The 16,170-nt window shown below is 41.9% G+C and overlaps 2 protein-coding genes across 3 annotated transcripts in view; both read right to left on the bottom strand.

The window, feature by feature from the left end:
- LOC109858101 overlaps nucleotides 1-2,846 on the bottom strand; it is a 4,740-nt gene extending 1,894 nt beyond the window's left edge. For both annotated transcript variants that reach the window (XM_020435015.1, XM_020435016.1), the window contains exons 1-5: nucleotides 2,400-2,846; nucleotides 1,403-1,491; nucleotides 1,038-1,308; nucleotides 819-926; nucleotides 623-738 (exon numbers count right to left, since the gene is read on the bottom strand). In XM_020435015.1, coding sequence (XP_020290604.1) covers nucleotides 623-738; nucleotides 819-926; nucleotides 1,038-1,308; nucleotides 1,403-1,491; nucleotides 2,400-2,616 — 801 coding nt within the window. In that variant the 5' untranslated portion in view covers nucleotides 2,617-2,846. The remainder of the gene's footprint in view (nucleotides 1-622; nucleotides 739-818; nucleotides 927-1,037; nucleotides 1,309-1,402; nucleotides 1,492-2,399) is intronic.
- Nucleotides 2,847-6,568: 3,722 nt separating this feature from the next.
- On the bottom strand, nucleotides 6,569-15,407 carry LOC109858108 (the record flags this gene model as incomplete). Its single annotated transcript, XM_020435035.1, has 9 exons — nucleotides 6,569-7,914; nucleotides 8,009-8,730; nucleotides 8,828-9,412; nucleotides 9,740-10,045; nucleotides 10,660-10,879; nucleotides 11,187-11,530; nucleotides 11,986-12,186; nucleotides 13,197-13,333; nucleotides 15,224-15,407. Coding segments are annotated over 9 exons (3,075 nt in total), but the record flags the coding sequence as incomplete, so codon positions are not given.
- Between the last annotated feature and the right edge of the window lie 763 nt (nucleotides 15,408-16,170).

Here is a 16,170-nt window from a genome sequence, read left to right as displayed (position 1 = left end):
AAATAAGAAACTCTTCTTGGCGCCTATTTTAGTATAAAATATACTTAAAGTAAGTGGGATATCCTCAAAACAAGAATACAATTTTTTCGGTGTATTAAAAAATACAAAAAATATATTTGTTACGAATATATATAAAGTAACATTAAGTTCATAAAATGTATTCTCTACTTATAGCTACAAAAGTCATAACATCATTTCGGAAAGCAAATATTACATGCGGTAAAAAGTTTTGAATTGAAATTGCACGACCAGTCAAAATGACTGGTCTGGTGAATCTGATGTTAAAAATATTAAATATTTCTGAAACAAATCTGAAAAACAATGTGTATATACTCTTTAAACTGTCTATTTTAAGACACCGTTATTAAATTTAGTGAAAAAAAAAGTTTTAATTGATAATTTTTAGCAAATATGACGCAACAAGAAAATTACTTTCTTCAGAAAGTAATTTTGCTCCAGACAAAAACGACCCGTTTCCGTTCGTTGAGAATTAGAATTGTTTCATTTCATTTCAGAAATTTAACTGTTTGTAAACTTGCGCCATGATATGCGTTTTATTTTAAGAATTTACCGCAGAGATGTGTAAACACACACACACACACAAACGTGCTGATGATGATACCTGTAAATTCGTCTTTGCAACCTTTACGTCATCGGTATTCTCAGTTTTGCCTTTGTTGACTGCCGACAAACAATCAGCTGTATTTCTGTTTGCGCTCGCTCGAGTTTCCGAATCGTCTGAAGTGATTAAAGCACATTTCCGAGTTATATCTCAGTGTTGCGCTGTTTGTTTGACAAGATACAGTTTATATACATACTGCCAGTAGTATCGTCTCCCACATTGTCTCGCCACTCTTGCAACACGTTATCGGCCACTTTCGTCCATCCTTCCAGACTGTTCTGCTCCGCTATCCTCGCCATTAATCCTGCATCGTCGTAAATTTTCACCTCGGATATCAGCGAGTTCTTATACAGCGGAGTATTATATATATAAATATATTTTTTTTTCGAAATATGCTTGCTCTTCTCTCACTCACTTTCCTCGGAACTGGCGACGACGATTCCCTTATCGCTACAATCCGTTACATCCGCGCCTGATTCCCCTCGGGAATCCTCACATTTATTTGCCGAACTCGTTTCGAAATGTTGAACGACTTCATCGAATTTGGGGGACGAATGATATCCTTCCCGATCGGGATATTCCGTTTCGCACCGAACTGATTGTTCGCTGCGAGGATCCTCTTGCCGTTCGCGAGCTACGAGTTGCGTTCCGACGTTTGTGATGATTTCCGGTGGATGTTTTGGTACCTTGGGAAATGGATCTTTTTTTTTTTTTTTTTATTACACGCGGAAACGGCATGTAATAACGGAATATCGGAGAACGCAGGATTTCTCTACCTACATTTGTTTCCTCGGTAAACGATTCCATATCAGACGAAATCGTGACGTTGGATTCCCGCGAATCCGGTGTGTGAAACGAGCTAGACGTGTCTGCAATATCAAGTGAGTATCAGACCGTGTATATATACATCAGCCTCTCTCTCTCTTTCTCTTTGTCTTTTTATTTCTCTTGAGTTATACAATATATCACCCTGACGTAAACTTTAGTTTAAAAATTTCAGAGATTTAGAATATTTTCCCTTTATTGAGAAATTTCACTCATACGCGGTTTCAAGGACCGTAATCGGTCGCGTATAATATGCGATAAATAGCGTTGCGATTAATTGTGTGAGCGGAGGAAGCACGCAGCGGATTGTACCGAAATCAGCTTACGCCGCAAATGTGTTTAAGTGAAAACTGTTAATTATTAAACTCGTGGGGGGGGGAGGGGGGAGAAGGAGCGAGGGAGGGGGAACGGTTCATACAAAAGTCAAACAGAAAGGATTATCGTGGCGAGTAATAAGCTCGCGATATAATTGAAAAGATACATGAACATGTAGGTCGTCGAGCTATATACGTATATATAGCTCGCACACACAGTTCGATGAAAGATAAATTTTCCTCATGAATAAATCATTTGGCGTGTGTTCCCCCCGGTATAACTATTATGTGTACCTACTATTAATTTAATGGATCTGATAATGAGGCTAGAGCAAAGTGGACGGATGAATGCACAATTTGTTTTGCATAATTGAATTATCCCCGTTACTAATCATTAATCATTAATTTCGAGTTTAATGCGAATTTTGCGATGTGTTTTTTTTGTGCAAATTATGACGTACTTTTTTAAATTACGGAAATTTCAAAGAAATTTCAGATAAGAGAATTGAAGAATTGTTTGAGAGAGAGAGAGAGAGAGACCGCGATACGCACAAAAACGAATCCACTCGGAGTAGATTCGGATAAATCTTTCTTCGCGTCGTGACGCGCATCATGACGAGGAAGAGTACCGCTCGTACCGCTTTCCTCGGCGCAGGGCGTTTTGAGTTGCCGCAGCAGATCCTCCGCCCGTTCGATCACCGTTTCCATCTCGCAGAGAAGCGGCGCCGCATTTGGAAATCGTCGCGTAATCGTGTCCCAAATGACATCGGCATCCTCGACACCGTGCAGCGATCGCGGTGGTTCCAGTCTGACCTGTATCGCCGTGTCGGTGAACGATGCGCTTCCGCCGGACATTCGAGGAGCCCTTCTTTACGTTGGCACCTGCGTTGAGCCCGCGACGTGATGAATATTTCATCGAGATCACGGCACCGATAAATATGTCGGGAGTGTGTTGTGTGTGTGTTGTGTGTTACACACGGGGCAAGAGAACGCGGTTTTACATTCTTCGCCCTACGGAAAATTGACGGGTGGGAAACGTCAGGGTGAGGGGGGAGACAAACAACGTAGGAACGCGTTGTCATCGAGCGGCGCTACGATGTCATCGCGACGAAATATGCCGCATCTCGTTCGGCGTGAATTTATATCGCGTTGCGCGAACAGAAGCGAAGCGAATACACTTTTTTTTTTTTTTTTTATTGTTGATCAAAGAGATGTAGAGAGTGAAAAAAAGAAAAAACGTTTTATTTTAAAGTCGGAGCTTTTCTGTGTTTTATATGTATACAGAAAATTAATTTTTTATTTATGAAATAATTATTTCTTTAAATATTTTATGTATGATAAGTGTAAAGAGAATTGTTAAATGTGACATTTCTAATTTTGCAAAAAACGTGTGTTGAACTTTTAATTGAAATAACTTTGTATGAGAAAATTCCGACGCACGCAGAAAATACTTGATTGGACGAAAATAAAAATTATTACGAGATTTTTGTTATTTCAAATATTTTTATATAATAATCATATTTTTTTTCTGACATACGTAAATATGTAACACACATATTTTCTTCAAGGTATGTTAACATGTGGGAGATTAATTTTACTTGCAAATAATAAATTTAATAAATATTTTGCGTGTGTGTTATGAGAGAAGGGTGTTAGTGAAATTAAAATTAACAAAATATATATAATTTTAAATAAAATTCCAACAACAATTTTTTTTTGGTTACAGTCGCTGTTCGCATCCAGATAAAACATATAGAATCTCTTTCTAGGAAATAAAAAAAAAAAAAAACGGATAAAAAAATCAATGAACGCACACGTTCGACGGTTGATCTGCTGGATTTTTTTTTTTTTTTTTTTTTTTTTTTTTTAACGCGATGGTATTTTATTAAAATTATAAACACGGGATTACAATACATCGTGTAACGCGTAATACTTGCTTAGAAACGTCGTTGAATCAAGGCCTCTTTGATTCAAAACTCTTTACCATTCACTTTTTTTTTGTTTTTTTCTTTTTAGCTACGTGTGTGTGCGAGCCAGTTTGTGCTACGGCATTGTTTTTCGTGTACGTTTTCTTACATACATGCATATTAGTATATTTATTTTATTTTATTTTTTTTTTCGTAATCGTAGGACGCATTCTCCCGATTGAGCGCTACATGGAGTCGTAACTCACGATGTCGCATGGTACAAATAAGTTCGTTTTAACGACTTTGCACACTCCGCGAATTCGAATTGTTTTTTCTTTTCCCGTCTTCGGGAAAGAAAATTTTAGCCTCGGCGCGCTCTGATTCGTCTCGCTCTCGCGCTTACACGAAACAACTTTTACCGCGCGTTTCCAAAAGCCGGGTCACATCGACATTTCATGCTGAGAAAGATACTCCGGTAAGATAAATCCTCCGTGAATAGAAACGGTCTCCCCCATATGCGTCCCACGATGTTTATTACGTTGGTTTCGCGTCGACGAAGGACTTTACGTGTTCATTTATTTATAGACAGATTTATCGTGAGAGCTCTGCAAAAGGATCACCGCGCGCGCGCGCGCGCTCGACTCGAGGATGATAAAAAATTTCACGAGAAACATTCTTTTTCGACGGAGTGTTTTTCCATACAAAAAGGTGGAGAAACGGGGAGAGAACTTTAGTGTTTTTTTTTTTTTTTTTTCGAAAGGGCCGAAACCTCTCTGCCTCCGTCTCTCTCGTTCGTAGAGAATGATTGCTACCACAGTTCAAGTTCAGTCTCGCTAGATAGTGATAGAGATGCGGTGTGACGCGCTTAAATTAACTTCCAACTTTCGATATGTTAGAGTAAATTTTAACATGTCTTTTTTATATAATATTGCAATCGCGCGGTTAACACATCGAGGAGCTTGGCATGTGTGTGTGTACACATGTGTATGTATGTGTGACTTGTGTGTGTGTGTGTGACTGCGCGCGCGCACCATTCGTCGCTTCTGATGCACGCTATACGTTTTATATTCGCTAGCGGGTACATTACTCGCATCGGATTCCATGTTTTATAGCGTATAGAACATGTCATATGCTCGGACAGTTTTTCCGTATTCCGGGTAGAAAGAGACTTATAAAACTTTATGAATAAATAATAACTGCGGCAGTATATTCGTAGGGTAAGGACGATGTCCTTTAGGTGGTGAATTATTCACAGAGCAATTCATGAGACTGGCGAAAGATATCTTAACGCGACCACGACACTCTACCCGCAGAAATGTTTAAACTTTGACATACGAGGGGGTCACGCAAATTTATATATATATATATATGTATATAAGTATATATATAAAAGTTTTGCAAAAATAACAGAAGAATTCCACCCCACGTCGCGCGCGAGAATCGCAATAAATTCCATAATTCCGCGATCGTTTGTACACACGTGCAAAATAGTGCGACACGCAAATGAGGCAGTGATATATTTGAATTTTTCAAACACACGCGCGAGAACAATTTCATAGAGATACGATATCGAGTCCAATTCTTTTTTTTTTTTTTTCTCAAACATTTTCTCTCCGCGTTTCTAAAAGTATCCAAAAAAACTTCACCGTGCTTCGATTATCATCGTGCAAGCCGAACTTGTTTTTTTTTTCTATTTTTTTTTTTTGGCTTCATTGATTCATTCCGACCCGATACGTTATCCGGTTTGTTACAAAATCTGCGCATCGCCGGACCTTCTTCCTTCAAATACTCTCTCCCTGGTTTAAGCGATACACGTTACATTCAAAGTGTCACGAGAGTGAACGCAATCTCGAGTTTGGACCGCGTTGCGTATTTTCTTTTCTTTTTTTCGACGTTTTGACCGCGTTAAGATACCGACATCGTCAAAGGAAAGACGTTGGCGTTGACAGGGACGCGTCCTGATCTCCACATTGATCTCTCGGTGATGTGACTTCGAGGTTACGCGAGTTTACGACGCCAACCTTTGGGTTGGCTCACGCGAGAGAGAGAGAGAGATTTACTTCCGATTGTTGATACGCTTACTTCTATCACAGCATACAGACGTACGTTAGACGCGCGCTTTACCCCACACGGCATATACAGTGTCTATAACAGGCTAACGCGCGGAGATCGCGTTCATGGCGTTTGCTCAACACACACTCGCGTAACAGGATTACACGCTCCTTTGGCATCCGATTAGTTACACATGGGCTAACCCTACGTCTCATTCGAGTCACGCGCATCGATACCGAAACTAGATTACACGGCAGGGAATTATCTACGCACGTAGCACGTGTTGTCTTCCATAAATCATTCGACGGAGAGTTCAAGAAGAGAACGCGTTTTCATCGCCTCCCCACCCCCCGAATTAATCGCCGAAATTCTAGACAGTCGATAAAATAAAAAATGATAGTAATCTCTGATTGTGGCGGTGACCGCAAAATTTGAAGTAACACAACCGCGAGAGTTAACGCGAGACAAGCTCGCCGGCTTGAGCGTCCGTAAGCCGGTGATGTGATCTGAACGCGAGATGGGAAGATTAAACCAGGACAGGGGTGTGTCGAAGCGCGATCCCGCGCAACCGGTCGCCGTGGACAGATTGTTATCCGCCGCGGTCAGTAAGACGCTGCGGCATTACACCTCGATCGCGGATAACTCCCTCCCGTTGATTTCTCCCGTGAATCTCGCAGGAACGAAAAAAAAAGCACAGCTGAGTGAGTATCGACGGGCGTGAATCGCGCAACGCGCAATCGGAGGAGTTGCGAATGCAACTCCAGCTTTTACTCAGAACCCCCGAACACAGCCTCTGGCTTCACGCGTGTATATCATTTTCGTGCGCGCGCGCGCGCTCGTTATCGCAACTTCTCCACATTCTCCGAATATCTCTTCTCGCCGATCGCATCTCTCGTCATTCACACACATGAGCTATCCGAAACGTTCCTCCCGCGCTCTATATAGACGCTCCTTCCTTACTCCCTTTCGCTACCTTCTTGTTTTTCTTCTTCGATCACACATTACCTTCGTCGTCGCACCTCTCGCGTTTACGACGACGTTTCGCTCGACAACCGACGCAGAAAGTGCACTCAACGGAAACAGCGTAAACCTACGTCTCTTAGAAAGCATTGTGTTATGCGTAAACGCCAATTTCGCCGCTCTTTGTCCACTCGCGCGTATTCTCTTTGTTTATTTTCTTCTTCCTCTTCTTCTTCTTTATCTTTTTTTTTATACTCCTAAGTCGTGTGTAATCTAAACCCTACCATGATACTGCGGTGTTTATCGTAAATGCCACATACACGAGCGCACGAGGGGTACGGGGGGGGGGGGAATATATTACGTGCCCCGCGGAGGATCTTTTCGTACGGGGGTATCCCGTCTTCGCGCGCGCGCGCGACGGGTATATTACTCTCTGTCTCTTGGATTTAACGAACCGAGTCGCGATTCGCTCGAGTATCCGAAACAAATCGATCGTCATGAGTCGATTAGAGGGGAAACGAGATTTGGTTGCATGATCGGGCACATCTCGTGCGCTCGTTTCTATGTGATTCTCGATATACATATTCTACGGGATTTCGTACGATTACTTGCGAGAGTATGTATATGTGTACGTGTGTGTGTACGTGTACGTGTACGTGTGTGTATGTATACACGTGTGCATGTGTCCTGGGATGGGAGTGTCTGGCTGCCGTACACTCCGGTCCGTTACTCAGAGGAGATGGTTGGGAAACAGTTAGGAGAGGGGGGTGAGAGGGCGGGTTTGGGGCCAGAGCGAGGTAGGCATTTAAAAATCATGACTATTCACACGGTGGTCTCGATATTGGCAATGGCGTATTGTCAACAAATACTGTCCTTTCCGTAATTCTCCAGGTACATCTCCTGGGGCGTGGCCAGATTGTAGCGTCCGCTCAGCCGGCTGCCGGTCAAACCGTTATTGTGATGGGTGTGATTCACGTGGAGATGATTGACGTTCAGTGCGACGTTCTTCTTTTTCTTGCGCGCCTTGTGCCGGTACAGGCAGTACTTGAGGCAGCCGGTGGTAAGCAATAGGATCAGAAACAAACCAAGGGCGCCGGCGCCCACCGCGACGTACAACAGCGTCACGCCGAAGCGATAGGAGCAGTTGGCCTCTTCCTCGTCGAAACCCGAGGGACAGTGGCGCAAACCGTCGCACCAAAGAACCGCGCTGATGCACGCCTGAATCTCCGGACATCTGAGAGAAAACCAAAGTTTTCGTATTTTTGAAAACACGCTTTTGAATGAAATTTAACGCGTACTTAAATCTCATTGCGTGAGATTACACAAACCTGTACGGGCAATCCTCAGCCGGTAATATGGCGAACGCGTTGGCGTAGTTGCTCGGCGAACGTTTGGAGATCGCGAGCCACGTGACGGCGTAGAAACCGGGTTCCCTCTGCAGAAATTCCACGACAAAGCTGCGCGCGTGCTGCGCCATCGCCACGCTCGCGTTCACCGCGCTGTAATTCCAACCGCCGGAGAAGAAGTCGACGGTTCTGGTCGTGTCGACGCCACCCTCCGGACAGATCACGCTTCGCTCCTTTGTGTTCGCGGCCGAGTACACGATGATGCGATTCAGAGTGGTGCAGTCCTCGACGTTGTCCAAGGTGATGCTGTAGCCGGCGGTTCTCAAGTACAGGAAGTTGGTGCGCGCGTCCTCGGGCTCGATCATCCACGGCACGTTCACGCACTGCGTCGCCGTGAGATCCTCCGTGTTCGCCAGGGTCTCTTCTACAGCGATCACGCCGGGTATCGTCCGCGGCAAGGGACTTCTGAGAGAGATCTCGCCGCTTGTGCCGCGCAACCGTCTCTCCTCGAGTCTCGACGAGCACCCGTGCTCGTTCGACTCCGCGCCCACCGGCACGAAACGGTATTCGCCCTCGAAGAAGAAGTCCCGATAATCCTGGGTGACGTTCATGAGCGTGACGGCGAATCTGACCTCCACCACATTCGACGTCAGAGTCCGCACGGTCAACTTCTCGGTCACGTTCGCGCACAGGCAATCGCGAATCTGGAAACATATTTTAAAAAATACAAATTTGATCCGATTGATTTAAATAAAACAATATATCGCAGCAGAGAAAAGAGTGTCATTTTATCACACGTACGAGTTCTACTCCTTGCCAGGGGTATTCGGCGACAACTAGATCCGCCACGCCGGATTTCTTGACGTCCGCCATGCGGCGGTCGCACGTCCATCGGTTCACGAGCGGGTCCACGTAAGACGCACAGTTCTTGCCGCCGAAAGAGGCCTTGACAATGGTCAGTTCTATCTTGTGATCGGGCTCGGCCTCGAATCGATAAACGCAGCTGAGATTCTGCGACCCGCCGCGACCGTAGAAGAACACGCTCTTAGGCGAGGCAAATTTGCCGGCGTTGGACGACATGGACGAGGACGATGAGGACGACGACATCGGCGACGTGGAAGACGTGGATGACGCCGACGACGCCGTGGTGAACACGTGGTTACACGAAATGGCCTCGTGCACGAACTCGTAACGCAGCACGAAACTGATCGGATAAAGCGCGCTACCCTGACGCAATACGTGCTCCAGGGTGAGATCGCGACCGGTTGACACGTAACTCTCGGCTAGGCTGCAAGGCCGCGTGTGGCGGCTGCTGTTGCGCAACAAACTGTGGTCGCAGAGTCGCGGTATGTCGTCCTTGCAAAACTGTCCCATCAGTGTAACGTTCTGCAAACAGTTATTATTGCGCGGGTTTGCTTTCAGAGTATGGAATGTCGAGCGTTTTCAATATAATTAAGCAACACGCGGCATTCCTCGCATTGTACGTACAACTTATATAAAACATCTCTTCAAACAATATTCGCAACACATAATATATGGATTTTAACGTTTTAAAGCAAAAGTTATGATGATATTAATTGAATGAAATATGATAAATAGTTCACAAGGATTACACTTTTGCACAACGTGTACACATTCGCAAAAGTAAGATATATATCGTTTTAATATTTCTTTTTTAACGCAAATTTCAAAGAAGATGCGATCGATACGTACTTTACGACTGGCGGTGAGCTTGTCTACCGTGATATCGCCGTCCCATATTAGAAGCTTCGCGTTGCAATCAGAGGCAGTGTCAATACTCGCGGCAGCTTCCACAGTGGCGGCGTAATATTTAACGAACGACAACCAAACAATCTCATTGAGCTTTCCTTGGAAGTGATAACGGCAGGTGGTGTTCGGCGGTAAGGAGTGTTTAGGATTTTCCAAAATGCCCGACGAATTTTCGTCACCGGATATATAAAAATCGCAGTTGTCGTTTTCCTTTACGAAGCTCCGAGATTTCTCGTCGACAAAAATCACCTGCACATCCACGCGAAAATGCGTAACATATAAAAAAAATTTCTCAATAATGACACATACGTATATTATATATGTATATTTTTTTATACTATATATATATATATATTTATATTTATATTTATATATATTTACTATATATATATTATATATTTATGTATATTTATATATTTATCAATAAGAAGTTTTTTTCGCAATATAAATTTAATTTCAATTAGGGGGTATTTGGGATTTCTCATATATGAGATGCAAGTATAGCATCCTATATGAATTTTAGAATTGTTATTACAATTCGAATTTCACGTGTAAAAATTTACACGTGAACACGTATATATGTATATATATACACGTATAATTTACGCACAACACCTAGCGAACGGTTCTCATGACCCGAATATATATATATTTATTATATATTTATATATTTATATATTTATACTATATATATATTTATTTATTTTCATTTTATATATTTTTCATATTTTATTTTATATATTGTTATCTATAGTTGTAAATAATTTTTTATTTTTATAGTGTAAATAATTTTTTATTTTTTAGGTTTTATTTTTTTTCAATTTTACGTGGTGATTTGTATATAAATAAAATGTATCCGGTACCTGAACTTCGAGCTCAAATCCTGGAAGGAAAGATAATGGAACTGGATGAAACGGATTGTCGTACGGAGATGTATGAAACTCCAGCAACATCGTATTGTGACTGCTGACGATGTCTGGCACCGCATCTCCTCCACACAGTCTTACAAGCACTCGGTCTGAGGTTGAACCTCCGTCATAAACCGTCAAGTAATCTTGCACGACGTTGCACTGATCCCACACCCTTGAAAAGCACGCGAATTTTACTTGGAGATTTACTCTCCGAGTTATCTACATTTTTTTCTCGCTCGCGTTTATTTTTCTCTTCTCTCTCTCTGTGTGTGTGTGTGTGTGTGTGTGTGTTGTTTTTCTTTCATTTCTAGATTTTTCTCTTATATTACACGAGAGAAATACGCGCGGAGATGATTTCGCGCGAAATTATTAACAGTTTTTTTTTTTTTTTTTTTTTTATTAACTTCTGTGTGTGTTGACTCTTTGAGAAATGCAACAATTTTTTGTGTGTGTTTTAATTAAGTATCGTCAATTTCTACCTCAACACTCGCTGACTCCTGTCGTACTTGACGACCTGGTCCTTGATGTGTATCTTGTGACTGTTCCGTTGACTAACGGCAAGCAGAGCACGATGACCTAGTGGCGCGCGGTTTTGCTCCACCCGATAGTAGCAAGTGACATTCCTGGGGTAAACTCCGGGATAATTCGGCGACTGCAGCCGGCAAGCTCTGGTATCGCATTTGGTGAGAACGCGATCGCAATACGTGCCGTTCACCAGCTCGCCGCGCCATGTGGACATACTGCTGTTCCCGTATCTGAGATGAGCCTCGCTTCTTCTCAGGAACTTGTACGACAGTTTGAAGTCGAAGTTGTAGCCAATACCCTGAGACAGAAAAATTTCGCGAAATTGTGTCGCGGTCCGTAACACGATCGTAACGTTTCTTTTTATGTCTCGTTGGACGTTTTCGAGAAAAAAAAACAAACACACGAGGAAAAAAGAACTTTCGAAGAAATAACTCCACTTTGGCAATTTATTAAACGTCTCTCTCACGTTTTGAGACAGACACATCTTTTTTTTTTTATCAACAATTCGTAGTTCGATAGCTTTATTATTTATAAAGGATCGGGACGTTAATGATAGCTCTTCGGGAGAAAAAAGAAGAGCGCGTTAAGTGGGTTGTTGTGTCAGCCGTAACACAACCCAGACAACTTTCATTAAAAGTGTAAACGTGCTCGTTTCACGTTGTCGCAGAGCGAAATTGCGGAGGGGAAAAAAAAAAGTCAGAACGCACACACATTGCCCCTTCCCCCGGGGCTATGTCGCGGCCAATGTCTTACCTGCTCTGATAAACGTAGTAAATATAAAGTCAGATTGATGGAAGGAGTTTCGCTGTAATAAACGGTATAGCCCCATGCGCTGCCGCACCATTGTCCTCCCGTTGCGGGACGACCTTCCTCGCGAATAGTCATGAAACCATCTGGACATCCTTCCGACGTGAAGGATTGAAAGCGGCCGACCGTGAAGGTATCAAAAGTTAACTGTAACACCGGGGGGAGCGTTATATTCTAAAAGTTATGAGGCCGGCGAATATCCGCGCGCGCAAAAACCGACAGTGGCGCCAGGCCACTGTCGGTTTTTGTGTGTTGGAAATAAAACTAAAGATAAAAAGTTGGAGCGCGCAGTTATCACCAACTTTTCGCAATAAAAGCGAATATTTCTATTATAATCCCCGTTAATTATCCTTACAGCATTACGCTTTGGTTTCGTAATAACGTCCGTAATAGAGCGAGAAATATGTGCATATGAAACAGGAGGATCCATCCGAGCAAGCAGTTTATATGGAAAAGACAGTTTTATATGAAAAAGAAAGATCGTATTATTACGTGTGCAATATTCCAAAAAAAAAATCGAAAAATTATCTTTCACCCTCTCTTATAAAAGTTTTCATAATAGATAGAAAAGTTTTACGTATACATTCCGTGTTATTCTCGTGCAACGTAAAATTAGTTGAACAAACTTTTTGGCTTCTCGATAATAAATGTTATTATATTATTTTAATTGTTTTGACTGTGAAAGTATCTATTGTTTTTTTTTTTTTTTATCATTATTATGGCGTAAAAAAATCTGCTTCGTATTTTCAATCGCGAGTATTATATATCGCTAACAAAACAGGAGTTCAGTAATGATTTCAAAAAGAGAGATATATATATATATATATATAATAAAATCGATACATCAATAACAACCGGAGGTCGGAAGTAGGACTTTCTGACAGAAACTGTATAGCTCTCGGATCCGACCGAGGATCCGACGAGTAAGCATATTCCATGATGGCGGCGGGACGAGGTGTTTACTCAGCGCGGGAGCTGATTTAATTTCGCCAATAAACGCGATAAGAATCGTGAAAGCCCGGGAAGATATAAATTATTATCCCGGCGCGACGCGGGTCGCACAGCCCGCTGTCTGCTCCGTGACAGCTGCTCCCGCGCTGGGTCGGGCGCACCAAGTCAGCATTATTTTCTACAACTACATCACTTCTATGTCCAACCTGAACTAGATCCCCAAGATCGGCCCCGGCGGCAGTGAAGTTGAGGTGACACAGGAATGGCAGTCGATCCTCCCTCGGCCGGCGTATCTCCACCCGGTAGGTCCGACCGACGTCACCGTACAACGTCCGATTGCAAGCTGGAATGTTTTTATCGTGCGACAATCGCGCGAGCGGGGGGAAAAAAAAAAAAAATTAACTGCGCGGCAGGTAATATTGTACACACATTTGTTTTGTGTTGAAACGCGACGTGACAAAATAACATCCGAAAGGGAGTTGTTTTATTCATGCCCGGGATATATGTTCAGAGAACACATCAAAGCGATCCGATTTCAAACTGAAATGCTTCGTGTTTTACAAGTAAAAATTATGTATCTGAAATATACTATAATATTCTGTTATATTTTTAATTGAATTTTGTAATAAAATAAAATTGTTTTTATTCGAAACCAAAATGTGTATTAAACTTTTAATCACTCTATTGCGTTTTTTCGTAAAAAAAAAAAAAAGAGAGTAGATTCGGTCGAAAGATTATTGAAATATTTTTTACTGCGCAATTACTGCAATCGAAAAATAAATCTCGAGTGTGTAAATACCTCTTTCGGATTGTGCAACGCGATAAATAGATATCAGTGTTTTTTTAATACAATTAAGATTATTATTAAGATATTATTTTTTAAATATTTGCAACATATTATAGTACCAATTGCGCGTGATGTAATTTGTAATAAGTTTAATATTGACAAACGTTTTAGCTTTCATGAGTTTTACATATCGCATTTCGTCAGATTTGCAATATATCTATTGTTCTCCGTCTACATATGTTTGGTGTGTTTTTCAGTATTGAAAGAAAACAAAACACACACGCGTGTCGCGTGTATTTGCGCGCAAATAATTATTCCATATAAATTATCTCATTTAGGCTTGCGAACAAATTTTAATGTGTGCGATTGAAAATCATGTAAAGAAACGGAACGAATATATATATATATACGTTGCAATGTTGTAATTCGATCCGCGAAATGTGTCGCGTACATTATCGAAAATTAAAAATTCAAACGGAGGAAAATATCATATATAGATATTTGTATACGACGTAATTATATTTGAACTGTGCGCGCAAATGTCGATGTAATTTTATATATACAATAAATAACACAATTATTAATTATACCGATGACGAATCATTTGAATTATGGCTCGTTTTTATATAAAAAAATTTATTTAGTCACTTCACGTCATACGTCATGATATAAATCACGCACGCGAGCTAATATAGGTACGTATATATATATGTGTGTGTATTTATAAATGAGTTTTATAAATTGACAAAATATATATAGTTAAGGTTTTTACATGAATTAAGCTAAAATGATAATATAGCTAAATAATTACTGGCACGAAAACATTATTATTCGCTCGGATGAGCGAAAACTTTGCGTCCCATGGCTTACAATATAAAGCCAACAATTCGTACTATTGCGAATATACGAGGTAAACACGCGGTCACGCTTTAACTCAACATTTCCAATTATTTTTCCGCTACTTTTCATACGTGTGGTTTTCAAAGATAAACACACACACACGCGCGCGCGCGCGCGCGTATATTTTGCGCGTTTTATGGTAACGAGTTTGTCTACTGTGAATATATATATTCAACTATAATTCAGTTAATAATAATTGATTGTGTTTGACGCAAAATTTGCACAAAGCTTTTTCGATTAAGCGCGAGAGAGAGAACATTGATTTTTTTTGTTCGCAAAATTTCTCATAAATTTCTCCGGCACACAACGCCGCCATTCCGCAATAAATTCAAACTTAATCAGAGAAATCGTGGCGGAAAGCGCGTAATCCTTTCGGGAACTGATTAGCCGGATAAAGTCATTCATTATTTTCCGAATTAAACGGCCCATAACAAAGGACCGTCTTTTCACACAGATGAAACGGAGAAAGGATCTCGATTCACACAACTCTCCTTCGGTTTTTTGCTTTGTTCGAACGTTCGTTTCGGAGAAGGGAGAGATACTCACGAGTACAATATCTCGGCTCGTCGGACTTGTCGTCGCAGTCATTCTCGCCGTCGCAGTACTTGTCCTGAGCGACGCAATGTCCGGTGGTGCCGCATTGGAACTCGGACGGTCGACAGAGCGGTTCGCCGCGGTTGACGGCGGGTTCAGATGTCGGGCCGGATGTCGAGGATGAGCTCGACGCTGACGACGACGACGACGACGACGACGACGACGACGACGACGACGATAGGGACGAGGACTCGGGTGACGTCGCGCCGGAGTAGACCGCGTATCCGCTCGGGTATCCGGAGTAGTCCGACGACGAGATACCGGGGTGGTAACTAGCCGAGCCAGCCTCGATCGAGGCTGTGATCGCGGCTGCGATCAGCAGCAACCGCCGACACACCAACATGCCCCCTCACCCTGAAACAAAGATTCAACAAAGTGGATCGCGCAAATGAAAAGTAAGATTTTCTCGCGATTTTTTTCTCAATACTTTGAATTTCTTTTTATTATAATACACAACTCAACTTTTTAACTTTTTTTAAAAAAATTATTATACGGTCTAAATGAAAATTGTGTGTTGAGAATAGAGCTGAGATATTGATTTTGCGCGAGAATTGACCGCAACCGTTCGTGTCCCAAAGTGTGAAATTAAATATTGACATCGAAAATCGAACTTTGTTCTGTCGCGAATTAAAGTTGTCTAAAGTGTGATAAATAATCATCCCGGAATAGAATGGAATATCAGTGGGAACAGAATAATACACGGGATCAATTTATAATACATCTCGATAACTTCATGTAATATTGGTTTGTACCAGATATCTAGCGGGAGCTTTCGATAGTAGTAGTACTATATACAGTTCGCTAAGTTCTTATCTATACGAAGTCCCGTAGACATTGGTCCTGAGGGCTCTACAAATTGTCAATAAATGGCAGAAACTCTCTCTCTCTCTCTCTCTCTC

The sequence above is a fragment of the Pseudomyrmex gracilis genome, unplaced genomic scaffold, assembly GCF_002006095.1.
Source record: "Pseudomyrmex gracilis isolate BER0280 unplaced genomic scaffold, ASM200609v1 scaffold_188, whole genome shotgun sequence".
Taxonomy (NCBI): Eukaryota; Metazoa; Arthropoda; class Insecta; order Hymenoptera; family Formicidae; genus Pseudomyrmex; species Pseudomyrmex gracilis.
Note: the sequence above shows the minus strand (reverse complement) of the source record. Positions and strands in the feature narration are given on the sequence as shown.